Genomic DNA, 17,872 nt, shown 5'->3' on the forward strand with positions numbered 1-17,872 from the left:
GGCTGAATGAAGCTGATAACTCGGACTTCCCCAATTGCTCTTCTTGCTAACGTCTTCCAGTAACTATTGGAACAGGGATGGCAACATACATTTATATACAAATATTCATACATATGGTGGTGGTTATAGTAGTAGAGACAATGATAGTGATTTAATTGTGGTAGTGATGTATTTTAAATAAAGAAATAAAAATAAAATTCCCTTTATTCATCCCCAAGGGGAAATTTGTCTTTAGGGTCTATTCCAAGGGAAGACTGGAATAACCCAGGCGTCACCCGCAGTGCAGCGCCGCAAAGTGAGCTAGGGCTAGGTGACTTGCTCAAGGCCACACAGCGCAGCGGCGGGTGATCGAACTCAATCACTGATCGAACTCAATCACTGCACTCCGATTGTCCTGGATACATGCTTAAATTCTACGTCCCAGCCAGAAATTCACAGTCTTGTGAAGCCAAAAATGACTCGCAAAATTGGCGAGCATGCGTTTGAATATTCGGAAACCCGAATCTGGAACTCGCTTCCAAGACATATCAGAGACAGTAATGATGCAGAAGTTTTATTTTTATTTTCAATATGTAACACTGTAGAATGATATTGCTTTGTTTCATACTGCATGTATGAGTGGTTACATGTTTGAGTGAAAGTGGTCATGTTACTGTTAAGCGCGTAGAGCTTATTGAGAAACGGGATAAGTCGCTATATATTATTATTATTATTATTATTATTATTATTATTATTATTATTATTATTATTATTATTATTATTATTATTATTATTATTATTATTATTATTATTATTATTATTAGTGTGTCCAATATAACAGGCTGCTTGAGGTTATTCACTCATTTCTTTTTTTATGTTTTGGATGTGACTTAGCATGTTTTTAAAGTCACCTCCTTATTAATGGTGGTTGGATTTTTGTTACAAAAGGTACACAAAGGTACATATAGATTGGGGCCCGATAGCTCAGTTGGTAGAGCACTCGCTTCACAATCAAAGGATTACAGATCGATCCCAGGTGCAGTCGAGATTTTTTCTGACCCCCCCCCCCTCCCCACCGTCCACCGAGCAGTGATTGGGTAGCTGGATATATTAGATCTGGCGGAAAGTACTTTGCGATAGACTAGTGTCCTATCCAATGGGTAGCGAGCAATTGCTATTGTCTGTTTCACGCTATGGAAGCCAAGAAAAACTCCGGCCCCATGGGCTTAATGGCTCTGAAGAACTATATATAGATAGAACGAACTTGACGTCACTCAGCTCTTTCTTATTATTTTAGCCAACTATTTTTAAGAGTAGTTCTCACTAAATTGTATTAATCAGACTATAAACGATGAAGGTTACAGACAGTTGTTTTTTGTGTGTGTGTTTTTATATTCGGCAGGTGGTATGTTGTGAGTAAATTACCCATGCGCACAGCATCAATAAAACAATCTGACAACGCTTAACAAGGAGAAATCAGGCCACTAATCTGGCATACTCTAAAATAAGATAGAGAGAAAGAGAGAGAGAGAGAGAGAGAGAGAGAGAGAGAGAGAGAGAGAGAGAGAGAGAGAGAGAGAGAGAGAGAGAGAGAGAGAGAGAGAGAGAGAGAGAGAGAGAGAGAGAGAGAGAGAGAGAGAGAGAGAAAATAAGTAGGAGTGAAATATCTGTTCAATGTCAGTTATCATTTAACGTTATAACAAGTGTAACTAAATGACCAATTGCCATATTTATGGACAATAAAGATATATTATTATAATTATAATAATACGTTTGTTTAATTTTTGTTTTTTTGTTTGTTTGTTTGTTTTTTTTTCTTGGCCAGAAAACTAGATCTTCAGATACTGATCTATTTTTAAAATGACTTTTTGACAAGATGATGGTCATTTTAAACGATCGACATTAATTTGAAGGATGAGTTTTGGGGCCAATTACATTTTTTAGAAATGTGAGTATACGGAAAACGGCAGTAACGTACGCGATCAATACGAATAAAATTACCTCTACAGGATGCCTCCTAATGTTGATTGTAGAGGAATAGGATTTGGTTCCTCCGGCCGATCGCGTTCCACGACCTCTTCCTTGAAAACTGATTTGAGTCAACGTTCTTGTGAAAAAGAAAAAGAAGAGAAATTTTGAAAAATAATATTTAAAAAGTTTTTTAAATCTTTTCTGAATAGTATCTTAAGAGTTTATTTCTAGAAGTGTTTGTGTGTGTGTGTGTGTGTGTGTGTGTGTGTGTGTGTGTGTGTGTGTGTGTGTGTGTGCATGTATGGGGGTGGGGGGGGGGGGGTTGACTTGGATAAAGGAGGTGTGCGATATTTACAAGATGTTTAAATAAATAAATATGAACATTTATATAAAGAATTTCCACGGATTAACCATGCCCAATGCGCTTCACAATGTTTAATTTATTCCCCCAGCAGGCCATACGGAACTGTATTCTCATTCTATACAGTACCAATTTAGTTGACTGGGAGACGTCCGTTCGGTACCAATATCCACCAATGCCCAAGACCAGGTACTCATTCACACCTGAGTCGAGTTGGGTAAAGTGTGTAAAGTGCCTTATCCAAATACACAACTGAGAGAGAGAGAGAGAGAGAGAGAGAGAGAGAGAGAGAGAGAGAGAGAGAGAGAGAGAGAGAGAGAGAGAGAGAGAGAGAGAGCATTGATGTGTGAACGACATTGGGCCCGTTTAAAATTGTTTTCGAAGAGGAGTGAGTAGTTCGAGTGAGTAACTTAGTAACTGTGAATACATTTGAAATCAGTCTTAATTTCAATGCATTAAAACATTATGTTCCTTGTATTAAATTGTAAAGATGTCTGTACGCATTGTGAAGTAACTTTGTTATGAGATCATATTATCATAAGATCCACACATTTCTATTAATGTTTATTATATTTGTTCGAGAATGTAAACCACTAAAGATTTTCCATTTTGTGGACAATACAGGTTTATTACTATTACTATTACTATTAACGAGCATTGCCGTCTTCATTATTTAAACAGGAAAAATTCTTACCTTCCGTAAAGGCTCGACACTGCTGACATGGTGTTATCCACTTCAAAGCCAGGAATCTGTGATAGAAAAAAGAAAAAAACCTCAACAAATTCTGCTCATTCATCTTCAGATAGATCGAAGTTGGCGTCACTCGGGTCATTGTTATTGTTTTTTGCCACCCGCGTTTATGAGTAATTCTCACAAAACTGTATTAACCAGACTATAAACGTTCAAGGTTACACATAGATCTGTGTGTTGGTACGTTATACTTCCGGATGGCAATATTGTGAGCTTCTCAGCCAAGCGCATACTATCTCTAACAGGTTTTCAATGTTTATCACTACGACTCGATGTTTCCTTCATTATCATAATTGATTATATTTTTATAAAACCATAATTTTCCTTCCATAACAATAAATCACATGTTTAAAAGACAAGAGATGAAGTGAGTAGGAAAGTGCCAGAAGACAGTAGAGATTACAAATTTCGCGGTGATGGGGATTGAACCCGCGACCTTACTGGTACGACAACTCCGCCTGGCCGAGAAGAGCGTAACTCTACCGTATGAGTTATCCACGATCCCCCAAAAAAGATCGTCTCTAACCCTAGTCGTTATTAGAGCTCTCCTCTTCCCGACAACTTGAGATCGTGGGTCCAACACATGTTTTTTTTTTTTAATGTTCAAAAGACTAGTATAAGAGGTTAGTGATAAATCTGTTATCGTGGCAATGTCCTAACCGACATTGTGTGGTAGGTTTACCAGTTTCTAATTCTCACCGCCAGGAGGGTCCCAATAGCTCCGGTGCTAGAGCACTCGCTTGTGCACGCAAAGGGACTGAGATTGATCTCAGATGAAGCAATGATATTATACAATGATTGACAACTGAGAGTTGTTTTATTTTCTATTTGAAGAACAACTTTAGAGTGATGCCCCGTTGTGTTTTGGGGTTGGGAAGAATAATTAAGGTTAATTTTCTCAATAACTTGTTTGAAACTGTATCAGTATCAGGTACTGTTTTTTCTACTGAGAGAGAGAGAGAGAGAGAGAGAGAGAGAGAGAGAGAGAGAGAGAGAGAGAGAGAGAGAGAGAGAGAGAGAGAGAGAGAGAGAGAGAGAGGTTCATGATTTATGACCAAAATATCGATATTGGGATGTTTTCGAAAAAAAAAAAAAAACAACCAACCATTCCTTTCGGTTGCAGTAAAATATCTATTAGGTCCGATTCTCGTGTTTTTAAAATTTTTTTTTTTTGGGAGGAATGTATCAAGATTTCTGTTATTATGGTAGAGGGGGGAAACCGATAATAACGATTGTGAAAAATGGTTACATTTATCACTGTATCATGCTTGTATGGAACCTCGAAGGCGTTTAGTTTAATTACAGTCGTTTTTGTTTTTTTTTGACAAAAAAGGAGAGAAAATAGAGCCTAAGACTAAACAAGTGAGTGAAGGAAGAAGGCCCAATAAATGGCATATCGTATTGCATAATATTATAGTTGTTGGTGGAGTTTTTTTATATAATTCATTTCTAGATTGTTGTTTTGTATTTATCTAGTTATTATTTTTATTTTCAAGTTCAAAGTCACAAAATGACAATTTTAAACCTTCACCCCCCCCCCCCCCCCCCCCCCCCCCCCCCCCCTTCCATCATCGTAGAAAAACAAAAAAACGAAACTCACCTGTGATAAAGCTTTGGATTTAGCATTCTGTTCGTTTTTGTCGACGGGCTTGGCCAGCACAACTTCCACTAGGGCACCATCTACATATGTACCTGGATTCCAATGGTTTAGAATAAGTAAGTAAATAAATTAATAAATAAATTGGAAGGCCACTTCCAAAACTCGCTAGGTCTCATTTTCATAATTTCAAGGAAAACAGCTACTTTTTTTTAGGGGGGGGGGGGGGTATTTATTTCGTGTGGTAAAGAAGGCAGTACATGTCTTCTTTCAGAAAAAAAAAAACCCCAAACAAAATGAGTGGAGCAGGCACCTATGTTGATAATAACAAGAAATGAGTTATTATCCTCATAAGCACCTGCTCCAATCCCTTTTCTGAATTAATATTCACCCCCAATATCGAAACTTACTCAATGTCTCAATCGTCTCTCTGTTATAATATGTTTGTGCTGATAATACTAAGCTTAAATGCTGGCTAACAAATTTCGCGGTGTTTGTGAGTTGAACCCGTGACCTCACGAAGTCGGGAGAGCGGTTCAAGATAGACACGGTGCTCGTTACCACTCGTAAGAGTAAGGTCATGGGTTCGGGCCCCCATCATCGCGAAGTTTTGAGTCTCTATTGTCTTCTGGGACTTACCTACTCACTTCATTTCATGTCTGCTTTGCATTATATATAGAACAATACACCGAGAATGTTAAAAGACCAGCTTTTTCTAGTTGACTTCAAAATGTCCAATGAATGGAAAGAAATGATTATCTCATTTTATAAATAGATGTAACTTAGCACGTTTTGAAAGTCACTGCTTAAAATTAATGATTTAATAAATTAATTAATTAATTAACTAATTAATACAATGATTAACACTTTCATTACCAGAAACATTTCAGAAAAGTCATCCCTGCACTACAAAAAGTACATTAATATTATTATAATCTCTAGAGCAACAGGGACACACCATGGACAATTTTGTTCAGAAAAAACACAGATACAATACAATGAGGAGTTCTGATCGTTAAAACAAAAGATTCATCTTCAAACTTTGATGAGTAAAGATCTCAATAAAAAATAAAGCAAACAATGCTGGTTGTACCGTAACAAATGTGACGATTTTCCTGTTCTTGGTAAGCAGAGGTTTAAACTAACAATCCTGATCCAGTTTGCCACCCAGACAAATGAAACAGAAACTTTAAACTGAAGGTAACAAGGTGGGCTGATTAGATCAGAATGTAAAGCAAATACAGACGGTAAACTGCTGTGCTATGTAAAAAAAAAAATTAAAATTTTGGCAAGAAAACTCGTCATTCAAATATTGATCGAATATAATGACTCCATTTCGTTTAGCTTTCTTTCTTTCTTTTGTTTATTTGCTGTTTATTTTTATTTTTGTTGTTGATTTTTTTTCTTTTGAATTTTTTCTTTTTTTTTTAAAAAAAAAAGGGGTGGGGGGGGGGGGGGGGGGGGGGGGGGGTCATGGTGCTTACGATGATTAAAAATCCTTTCAGCGCCAGTAACGAGGAAGATGAGAAGCGATAGGGTACAAATGAAACAAAGATGATGGTTCAAATAGGGAACAGAAGATTCCATGAACAATCTATCAATGTGCTTATTTTTAAACGGCATAAAAGTGTCATCCAGGCAAAAGAAAAGGAATGGAGGATATACTCAAATGTTTGTAATGTATATTAAAAAGTAAAAATGAAAATAGTACAAAACAGAAAACTGATTAACAAGGGGGACTAAAATAACATCTTCAAATTAAAAAAAAGGAAATCATATACATTCAACTGCTTGTCTCTCAGCTAAAACCCCCAGTTGGGGCCAGGAAAAGTCCAGTAATACCACTCCAGAACAAGGTAAGAGCAACGTGGAAAGGAAAAATAGATAAGGGGGATAGAAGACAACAGTGACTTCTCCGTCCACCATTGGAGGTAAGAAGCCCCCACTCCGGGGTCATTTTGCCAAAACTTCTCAAACCTGAGACTTCCTTACCGATATTTACAGGACAAGTATTCATGTCAAATTGTTAACATTATTTATCAGAGTAAAGTACGCCAATAAAGGTACTCGCCACAAAATGACCCCTAAAGTTTTGGCCCTTAGACGGCTAAGGGGACACGCGAAGTACTCGAAAGACGAAAAAAAATGAAGAGAAGAAAATACCGTAAGTGATGGAAATAACAAGGAACGATATATTGATTCATCGCCTCATTCTAATATTATGTGGGAATGAATGAAATCAGATGTCGAATACTGGATTGATTATGATGGTGATGATAATAATATTGATGATGATGATGATGATGATGACGACGATGATGATGATGATGATGATGATGATGATGATGATGGTAGTAGTAGTAGTAGTAGTAGTAGTAGTGGTTTGAAATAATAATAATAATAATAATAATATAATAATAATAATAATAATAATAATAATAATAATAATAATAATAATAATAATAATAATAATAATAATAATAATAATAATAATATAACAACAACAACAACAACAACAACAACAACAACAACAACAACAACAACAACAACAAAGGCAATAGTGCATATAAATCCAAACTAATAACTTTTGCTACTTATCAAAATTGGGAAAAAAATGCATTAAAAAAAGAGCATGTACATAGATAGTTTTATTCAACTATAATTAACATACAAAAACTAAAAACATTAACTTTGATGCTACGCCTATAATTTGTCTCAGAAAAATGGAATAAATAGGCATGGGGCAAGGACAACTATACTGAAAGGACATTCATATGGAATCTTCAGGCAACGCTAGTGGGGGCCAACCAAAAATATAGAAAATTCAAACCAAAATAACAGCAGGGGCATTATATGGCAAGATCTACCATTTTAGAGAGTGATTGTGAATTCTGGGTCCAAAAAATATTTAATGATTATTATTATCAGCAGTGAATAAGAGTAGCCAAGAAACGGAAAGGATGAGTAGTTAGATATTCTAAAAACTGACCTTATAGTGATTGATTCAGGATGACTTCTTTGGAAGCTTGATTAATGAATGTACATTTAAAGTGATAATGAGGATAGGATGAACAATTCGATGAAGGGGAAAGGAGATGTACAATATCAACAAAGGGAGGTAATCTGTGGAGGCTGATCCCAAGAAAAATATGAATACCAAAATATCTACTAAGGGATGCACTACATAGTAGTTGTAATTATGATCTCTCTCTCGAATTTATTAATTTTTTTAATTTTTTGAACACTATTTCATCCCTATAAGAGACGATCGGTCTGCCAGGTAGAATTTTCATTGGAACACCTGCAGACCAATGTCTTTCACAAATAACAAATTTTGTTGGATGTGGTTTAATATCATCACGAGGAGGGAGTTTGTTTAACCATGTTTACCGTTCTGGTTCCTCTTTAGGCCATCTGAACACGCAACATTTGTTGGCTTCATTGTAGTTACCATTGCAATTCGCAACACCACAATTTTCCCCATCTTGAATTTGCTAACTAATCACGTCCATGAACATCAGACCGCAAGAGGCAAACGTTCATGTGAGGAAAAACATTCAGAGTACTGGTTCATTCAATAAAGTCAATGGAGTAGCATCAAATTCCATTCCATTCCATATTCATAGAGTTAATTAATAAAGTAACATATCAGATCAATGAGACAGAACTATATATTTAGAATACAATAGTCGGATTTTTAATAAGGGGCGCGTCTTTTTCTTCTTTTTCTCAGCTAGCTGTTCACGATGTACAGCTGCAAAATGTGTATGAACCTCTGGATCATTTTTTCTTAATAATTTTTTTTTCACGAATTTTTAAAACAATAGGTTTCGCTTATTACAGCTATATTAAAATCGATAACTGGTAAGGATTGGAACTAAAAATGATTTATAGTGTCGAAATTATGATTTTCCGCTTATCCATTTTGAAAGAATTTGTTAAAATGGAATGTTCAGTTAATTGAAACTTATATGATGTTCGTACAGAATCCGAATATGAAGGAACGACAGACAAGTTTACATTTTATAACAATAAATATACGTTATTGATGAATACAAATAAAAGTGAACATTACGCCCTTCCACCATTATTTTGAGTTCAATTTTTTTGAGAAATAGCTTGGTATTTATGCCAAAGAGGATTACATAAATTTAATGTCGACCAGTCAAAAGTAGAGATTCATCAATTTATGATACAGTGTTTCCACAAAATGTGCATGTGTTCAACAACAACGTAACAACAATAACATGCGAAACTCATGGTTGATTGTGAAATTCCAATTCCATAGATGTCCTCTTTAATGGCTTATCGACAGATACAAGTAGACTTCTTTTCGCAGCTTTACGAGAAAGGAACCGAAAGAGATTCGTATCACATCGTATTATTTAAGAGCTTATAGGTTTAAAAGAAAACTTTAAATGCTATGTGAAACGTTCATGCATAGATACAATTTTTCAAAGTTAAATATAAACATTCGATGTTAATTTGACAATTTTGAGTATTTAATCACTTGTTCAAATGAGTTAAAGAAAGAGATTCATATCAGTCTTCGGTATTTGCGACGTAATGTAAATAAAAAGCAATAAATTATAAGGTCAAAATTGGATGCAAACTACATAAGTTGTTACTTTATAACAGTTAATATGTTTTGCTTTTATTCGGAAAATCGTATGATGTGAACTCATAACCACTAGCCGGAACTACCGTGTCACAAGATTTTTTTGAAAAATGATGAATTCATCTCTTACTTTGTGGTGCGAAACTGTTTACATATTTAGCAGAGTAAAATCTCTAATTTTATGACAGCGGGTTTAAAGTGGAGAAAAAAATGTTTTTTTTTTTTTTTTGTTGTGATATGGCACCACAATTAAATACGGGCCAAATTCTTTATTCGGTTAAGAGAAATTGATTTGGAGGTTGACAATAAGTTTTACAACTTTTGATAGAGGGACATCTGAAAAAAACTGGAGAAACATGCGCCATTCATAAAAAAAAATATGACTACTAACTACTATAGTTCATTCCTTACAGTCAATGTCAATGAGTAGCATTAGAATCAGATCCATAGTTCCCTTCCATAGTCATAGAATTGATTAATAGAGTTACATCTTAGATCAATGAGACAAAATCCATAATTCCTTTCCATAGTCACAGAGATAATAGAAATAGAGTGAGTGAGTGTAACTGTAACTGTAACAGTAACTCAATAACATCTCAGATCAATGAGGCAAAAGTCTTAGTTACTAGTCCCATACGATTGACAGTCATATCAGCAACACCAGATCCACGTAATGGGCATAACTATATATTCAGAGTCCAAGTTCCATCATATATGAATATGACATGGTGATATCAGACCCACTAACTAGCAACTGTAGTTGTAGTAGAAATAGAAAGGACTGTTCAAGTTCAAGTTGTGAAGTTGACGTGACGAGCAAAGGGTCCCTCTAGACTTATACAATAAAGTCCATATTTATCAGTTAACCATATAGAAAAAATATATAAATATAAAGCCACAGGCCATAATTCATAAGAAACAGTAATTCAAATCAGGACGTCGGCGTCGGAGTCTGATTCTGATCACCATTATCTGTGCGACTCGACAGAGCAAGCACGACAATGGGTCCATCTATCGTCTGCAGGAACTACAGCCAGATGCTAATTCTAAACATGTCTTAAATAATTATTACGCAATTATTATTCGTACTTACCACTTTTCAAAGATCCTGGTTCGATAAATTAGCCATAGACGTCTAGTTATCAAAAGGTATTGAAATCAGATTCGTACTTTCGATTTCAAAAAAGATAACAAACCCAATCACTCAGTTTGTAAGAGGGCATCATAGAAAAATAGTTCATACTTGCCTGTAAAATTGTTGATAGCTCACTCCTTTATGTATATTTTCACATCATTCAAGACATAAGAAATATTATTTAAAACTTATGGTCGCCAATTTAACCAATTTATTATAAAGTACCGAAATGATAAGGACAGAATCAATTATTGCGCATTCAAGGAAATTGTACCAAGGCAGAAAAGTGGTAGTTTTGCTTGAAATCGTTATCCAACCAATGGCCCCCACTAGCGGGGGCTGAAAATCGAGGGCGAACCTCCTTTCTAAAGTCCTCCTTGGCATGGGGTTAAAGTAACCTGGGTAAACTACGGATATAGTCGGTCGATGTAAAGGTTGACTGAGTTCAACAGATTTGTCGGAAGACCCACTGTCCTATTCCATGGGCGTGGCACACGTTAGTCACAGGGCAGGTGAAGGCATTGCTATGAAATTAATTTATGCAGATCGAGTGCTGGAATCTTCCAGAAGTTAAGCCACGCGATGATCTTAAATTACGAATGGGTTGATCCTTTTTGTGTTCATTCATATAAATAAGCAGGTGAGAATTTGAAGAAAATATTTTTTTTTAAAAGACAAAGACACATCGAAATTAACATAACGGAGCCCTTTTTGATTGTTTTTAGACAGCCATTTTAATGAGTGGTCCTCTCTATAAACGTTTAAGGTTACACAGAATTTTGTGTGTTGGTACGTCGTATCCGGCTGGTGAATATTGTGGGCATTTTAGTTAAACGCATAACATCAATTGATTCTTCAGCGGAAGAAAATGCAAGAGTTGAAGAGGCTATGTAATGCGTTATCTTATTTTAGTTGAAAAAAAAAGGTCGGTTGGGGTTTATTTTGGTCTTCTCAGTTTCTTTATTTGTAGAGATAAGAGTATTTAGAGAAGCCACCAAATATTCAACTATCATTTTCAAAGTGATGTTTAATTCCTTAATTTCTGTTGTTTTTTTTTTTTCTTAGAGACTTTTAAAAAGATGTAGAAGCCTCAAATCGTAGCCATCGTTAGCTTATGCGCTTGGCTAAGGAGTTCACAACATTGCCATCCGGAAGAATAACGGACCAACACACAAACCTTTGTGTAACCATGAACGTTTATAGTCAGGTTAATACAGTTCAGTGAGCATTACTCATAAACGCGGATGGCAAAAAACAATAACAAAGACATAAGTGACGTCATCTTCGAACTACCTATAGATAGTTCGAAGATGACGTCACTCAAGCCTTTGTTATTGTATTTTGCCATCCGCGTTTGTGAGCGATTCTCACTAAACTGTATAACCCCGACTATAAAAGTTCATGATTACACATTGTTTTGTGTGTTGGTCCGTTATACTTCCGGATGGCAATGTTATGAGCTTCTTAGCCAAGCGCATACTATCTATAGATAGTATGCGTTTGGCTAAGAAGCTCATAACATTGCCATCCGGAAGTATGATGGATTCCGGTCAACTTAGCACGATGTTTCCGCAAAGCATACTCTAGAAATGATCCCTAAGAGTATGGTCTTTTAATGGACCAACACACAAAACTCTGTGTAACCATGAACTTTTATAGTCGGGGTAATACAGTTTAGTGAGTATCACTCACAAACGCGGATGGCAAAATACAATAACAAAGGCTTGAGTGACGTCATCTTCGAACTATCTATAGCCTGACACCGTAGCCACGCTGACACTGACCAAAAAATGGCGTCAAAATGCCAGTCTTTGGCCACAAAGTGAGTTGTATTAAATAGTTCAACCAATGGGACCACTTGTTTCCATGAGCACTACTAACGACAACTCACTAGGCGGTGCAAAAACCAAATAATGACGTCAAAATGCCAGTCTTTTGGGGTTTCAATGTCAGGCTATTACTTAATGATGGCTACGCTCAAATCCCAGATGATCATGGCAAAAACAAATTATGGGGTGGGTGGTTGAATTAACAGTTATCATCGACTTGGGCGAGTTATAAAGAAAAAACAACATCGTGAAAATCGAGACTTTGGAGATTTGATCCACCGACTATAAATAACGATCAGAGAAGATTGAAATGGTTCGGACATGTGAAGAGACGAAAGAGGGAGTGCGTGAGAGGAAAGTATTGGACTTCTAGATGGTTGGATAAGGTAAGTGACGATAGGAAAGAACTGGGCCTGGAGGAAGATGATGCTCTGAACCGAGATGCATGGAGATGTGGCATTCATTATGACAACCCTGTAAAATGCGGGATAAGCTTAAAGAAGAAGAAGGTCCACCAACTAAATACATTGTAGATTCACTTAGGGGTCCAATTCATTTCTATACATTACTGCTTTCTTTGAGACTGCGGGTCACACATTTATTCCTTTAAAAATAAAAATAAGCATTCGAACTTAATCGTAAATGAAACTAATTCCGCTGGATTTATTTTTCCATCGTGGAAGGTTGCTTTATATTTTTTCATAGTAGTAGTAGTAGTAGTAGTAGTAGTAGTAGTAGTAGTAGTAGTAGTAGTAGTAGTAGTAGTGTAGTAGTCATCATAAAAGTAAAGGATCATTGTCTTGATGTTGATGACGACGTTGACGACGATGACGACGACGATGATGATGATGATGATGATGATGATGATGATGATGATGATGATGATGATGATGATGATGATGATGATGATGATGATGAATATCAATTACAATAGCAACAACAACAACAACAGCAACAACAAACTTACCATTAACAACTTCCATAGCCTTCACAGCATCCTCCCTCAGTTTAAAATGAACAAATGCGTAATCTCTGAGTTTCTTGACTCTTTCGATACAATCCTTTCTCCTGATGGCCTCCTCGAATTTGGCCTTGATGGTATCCTCTGTGGTGGAGAGCATCAAGTTTCTGATGTACAAGATTCGAACCTGGAAACGACACATTCATGATTTGTGGATGAGAAGACGAACTGATAACGTTAGGAAGGTTTCACGCCCATGCAAACACACAAACACTTACTAACACACACAAACACACACACTAACCCATTTTTATTGAGCGTGTATACAGGGCAATATCCACTAAACGTGTTCAAAGTGTTTTACAAGGGGTCCCTAGCCAACAGCAACATTTAACATATAGGACGAGCGATGACACCTATTAGGTGATATTACATGTTGTTGTTTTTTCGGACAGAGAGAACACTGTTAACTGTCGGGTACTCATTTTACACCCGAGTACGATGAGAGAATGTTAGTAAAGAGCCTTTTGCAAGGACTCAACTATGCGCCGCACAGAGTGGGACTCGGATTCAGGACCTTCCGATTCAAAGGCGAGTGTCATACCACTAGACCACATAGCCGCACAATTTAATATTATATTATAGGTTACATATTATAAAATCACTCATGCATATTCAAACAGGAACAGCATCTATGGAAGAGACCAGTTAGAAATGACGAATCTATCTATTTTAAATGCACTCAAGCTTAAGTTTGATTTTTGAAATTTTTAAAAAATCACTTTTTAAAAATGGTTGTATTAGCACGTCAAATAATAGGCTTAACATACGATTCTTACACTCTTGCTTTTTGGAATTCCGAATGTGTTCCCAATTTCTGCACAAGCTTGCGACCGAGCGTTGGGAACAAAGTTCGAATTTTCTTCTATAGATAGTATGCGCTTGGCTAAGAAGCTCACAACATTGCCATCCGGACCAACACACAAAACTCTGTGTACCCATGAACTTTTTTAGTCTGGATATTACAGTTTAGTGACAATTACTCGTAAACGCAGATGACAAAAAACAATAACAAAGACCTGAGTGACGTCATCTTCATTCTATATATAAAGAGATGATTAAATGACACGACTCGCCAGGTGGCTCTAAGCGTCTAAGCGTTGGGGTTCAACTCTTAAACTCCAGCTGGGAAATTTTTAAAAAATTATTTTATTTCATTTTATTGAAAAACAAACTTTTTTTCATTTATATGGAGTATTATTCATTTCTTGTTGTTATCAGCATAAGTGCCTGCTCCACTCACTTTTCTGAATTAAAAATTCACCCCAAATACCGGAGCATACTCAATCGTTTCTATGTTGCATGTTTATGTTGAGAATATTGGCTATAAAGCTTAACTGCTGGCCAACTAACTTCGCGGCGTCTGAGTGGGTTGAACCCGTGATCTCAAGAAGTCAGGGAGAGAAGGCTCTAAATAAAGACTAGGGTTAAAAGCGATCTTTTTGGGATCGTGGATAGCTCATACGGTAGAGTCAAGCTCTCTCCGGCCAAGCGGAGTTGTCGTACCAGAAAGGTCGCGGGTTCGAGCCCCCATCGCCCGCCGCGAAAATGTGTATTCTCTATTGCACTTTCCTACTCACTTCATTTCTTGTTATTTTCATGTCACAAAACCAGTGACACCAAAGTTTGAGGGTTGTTGACAAGATGAAGGCCATTTTAATCGACTTATGTTTATTGAACGACGAGTTTTCTGGTCAAATTGTTTTGAAAGGATTTTCTTTTTTTTTCTTTTTATTTTTACAGAAAATGGAAGTCTACTGCTCTGTGGCCTTTACATAACGCGTACATAACGACTTATAAAAAAAAAATACACCTTGAGACAAATGTCTCCTATGAGATGAATAAAGGGATTTTTTTTTTCAGCGACAGCCCCCCCCCCCCCCCCCCCCCCCCCCCCCCCCCCCCCGTAGAATTTTCAATTGCCTCTATTATCATAAATGAGAAATTATAATTTTGACAACTTTGACTTGTCAGCTTTCCTATGTTACAAAGTTTGTTGGGGTTTTTTCGTTGTTGTTTTTTTTTTTCAAAAAGTGATTTTATGACCCCCCCCCCCCCTCCCCCCACCGAAACATTGTCTTGTTGGATAAAGCATTTTTCAACTGCAGGGATTTCTTAATTCAAATTTTGTATGTTGTCATGGGTCAAAAAGTATTTTTTTAAAAAAAACAACAACAAAAAACCCGAAAAAATAAAAGCTGAACATCAATTTATTTTCAAAAACACGCATGATATGGATGATTCGAGCGATTCCCCATTGTCAATATAACAATAAACGACGTAAAGGACACCTAAGACGAATGTGAGACGATGGTATTGATTGTAAAGACAATTAATTTGGTTTTACTTCTTCAAAATTCACACAGCGACATTTCTATAATTCAAAACAGTGAGTACGATACTTTTAGGTCTCACCAAAAATAAAAAAAAATTTTAAAAAATAAAAAAGTAGCCATAGAAAGGGTAAAATTTCATAAATGAAGGTTTATCAGCGCTTGCAAGAGGGGAATCCATTCAAATTTATACAATATGCATATTTAAGTCGTCGCAAAGAAAGTTAATAATACACGTAACAGCATAAACTTCTGGGGCCGAGTTATGTTTATTTATTATTTTTTAATGGAAGGGGGAGGGGAGTAACGGTTGTGAGTTGTGTGTTTGTGCGTGTGTGTGTGTGTGTGAGAGAGAGAGAGAGAGAGAGAGAGAGAGAGAGAGAGAGAGAGAGAGAGAGAGAGAGAGAGAGAGAGAGACTGTGTGTGTGAGACTGCGTGTGTGTGTGGGGGGGGGGGGGTGTGACAACGTGAGTGCTTGTGGATACATGCCGTGATCTATTTATAGAATTCTTGGAAAACTATGTAGCAGTTCTGAGAGAAAGATTTCCCCCCCCCCCCCCCCCCCCCCCCTTTCCCCGTGACGATGAGCGCCCTAGGTCACAAAGTCGTATCCTCATAATTCAGACAATATTTGTCATTTATTTTTAAACTTAAAAAGGAAAAAGCTGGTATTATTTGCCGCATAGAACAATCTTCGGAGTGTTTTGAAACTTATAATTTTCTTTGGTGACTGCTTGGGTGTGTTAATTCATGTGCTACTTTGATGTGACATGGCAGGTTTTGAAAGTTAACACCTTTTATTTTGTCATCTGGGTGGTGCCGGTCGTAGTAGTAGTAGTAGTAGTAGTAGTAATGTAGTAGTAGTAGTATAGTAGTAGTAGTAGTATAGTATAGTAGTAGTAGTTAGTAGTAGTAGTAGTAGTAGTAGTAGTAGGAGTAGTAGTAGTAGTAGTAGTACTAGTTAAGTAGTAGTAGTAGTAGTAGTAGTAGTAGTAGTAGTAGTAGTAGTAGTAGTAGTAGTAGTAGTTGTTGTTGTTGTTGTTGTTGTTGTAGCAGAAGTAGTAGTAATAGCAGTAGTAGTAGTAGTAGTAGTAGTAGTAGTAGTAGTAGTAGTAGTAGTAGTAGTAGTAGTAGTAGTAGCAGTAGTAGTAGTAGTAGTAGCAGTAGAAGTATTAGTGGCAGTAGTAGTTGTAGTAGTGGTAATAGTAGCAGTAGTAGTAGTAGTAGTAGTAGTAGTAGTAGTAGTAGTAGTAGTAGTAGTAGTAGTAGTAGTAGTAGTAGTAGTTGTTGTTGTTGTTCTTGTTGGAGTGATTGTTGATGGTTTGGGCGTTTGCTTGTTTTTTGTTGTTGTCATTGTTTGTTTTTGTTTTTTTGTGTGTGTTTTGGTTTGGTTTTATTCATTTATTTATTTATCTATTTATTTATTTATTTGTCTTGCAAGAAGAAGAAATAGTATCAATGGTAAAATCATTCTTTAATGCGCTTTGACATGTCGATAAATCATAACAACACGTGCAATAGTTGTATTGTAGCTCTGTAGGTTTTCAAGTAAATCTTCTGCCTGTTTGTTCTTGGTTATTTATAATTTAGCTTATGATATCTTTAGGTTATGATTTTGATTTACATTTGTACTATTTTTGTTAGATTGCTTGTTTTTTTGTTTCAGCGGTCTCTCATATAACCTCAATTGTGTTGGAAGAGACCTAAAGCAACAAACAAACAAACAAAAGCGTCTTACAATAAATCAGGGGCTTCGAATCCGAAATCGACCCCGTGTGACGTCGAGATTTTTTCTGACCCCCTGTCTACACAGCACTTATTGCGTGTTAATTCATGTTCTACTTTGATGTGACATGGCAGGTTTTGAAAGTTAACACCTTTTATTTTGTCATCTGGGTGGTGCCGGTGGTAGTAGTAGTAGTAGTAGTAGTAGTAGTAGTAGTAGTAGTAGTAGTAGTAGTAGTAGTAGTAGTAGTAGTAGTAGTAGTAGTAGTAGTAGTAGTAATAGTCGTAGTCGTAGTAGTAGTAGTAGTAGTAGTAGTAGTAGTAGTAGTAGTAGTAGTAGTAGTAGTAGTAGGTGTTGTTGTTGTGGTTGTTGTTGTTGTTGTTGTGATTGTTGATGGTTTGGGCGTATGCTTGTTTTTTTGTTGTTGTCATTGATTCTTTTTGTTTTGTTTTTTTGTGGGTTTTTTTGTGTGTTTGGGTTTGGTTTTATTTATTTATTTATTTATCTATTTATTTATTTATTTGTCTTGCAAGAAATAGTATCGGTGGTAA

At 36.3% G+C, this 17,872-nt stretch overlaps 1 protein-coding gene and 1 pseudogene across 6 annotated transcripts in view; both read right to left on the bottom strand.

Moving 5' to 3' along the window:
* LOC144978417 (putative RNA-binding protein 46) overlaps positions 1-17,872 on the bottom strand; it is a 51,522-nt gene that overhangs the window by 23,296 nt on the left and 10,354 nt on the right. For all 6 annotated transcript variants that reach the window (XM_078924441.1, XM_078924437.1, XM_078924439.1 and 3 more), the window contains exons 3-7: positions 13,209-13,389; positions 4,663-4,754; positions 3,006-3,061; positions 1,981-2,086; positions 1-63 (exon numbers count right to left, since the gene is read on the bottom strand). The exon at positions 1-63 is cut by the window's left edge and continues 51 nt beyond it. In XM_078924441.1, coding sequence (XP_078780567.1) covers positions 1-63; positions 1,981-2,086; positions 3,006-3,061; positions 4,663-4,754; positions 13,209-13,389 — 498 coding nt within the window. The remainder of the gene's footprint in view (positions 64-1,980; positions 2,087-3,005; positions 3,062-4,662; positions 4,755-13,208; positions 13,390-17,872) is intronic.
* LOC144979092 (small nucleolar RNA U3) lies at positions 11,841-12,024 on the bottom strand (annotated as a pseudogene).

This window comes from Berghia stephanieae, chromosome 8, assembly GCF_034508935.2.
Source record: "Berghia stephanieae isolate SIO BIC M18660-M18661 chromosome 8, UCSD_Bste_1.3, whole genome shotgun sequence".
Taxonomy (NCBI): domain Eukaryota; kingdom Metazoa; phylum Mollusca; class Gastropoda; order Nudibranchia; family Aeolidiidae; genus Berghia; species Berghia stephanieae.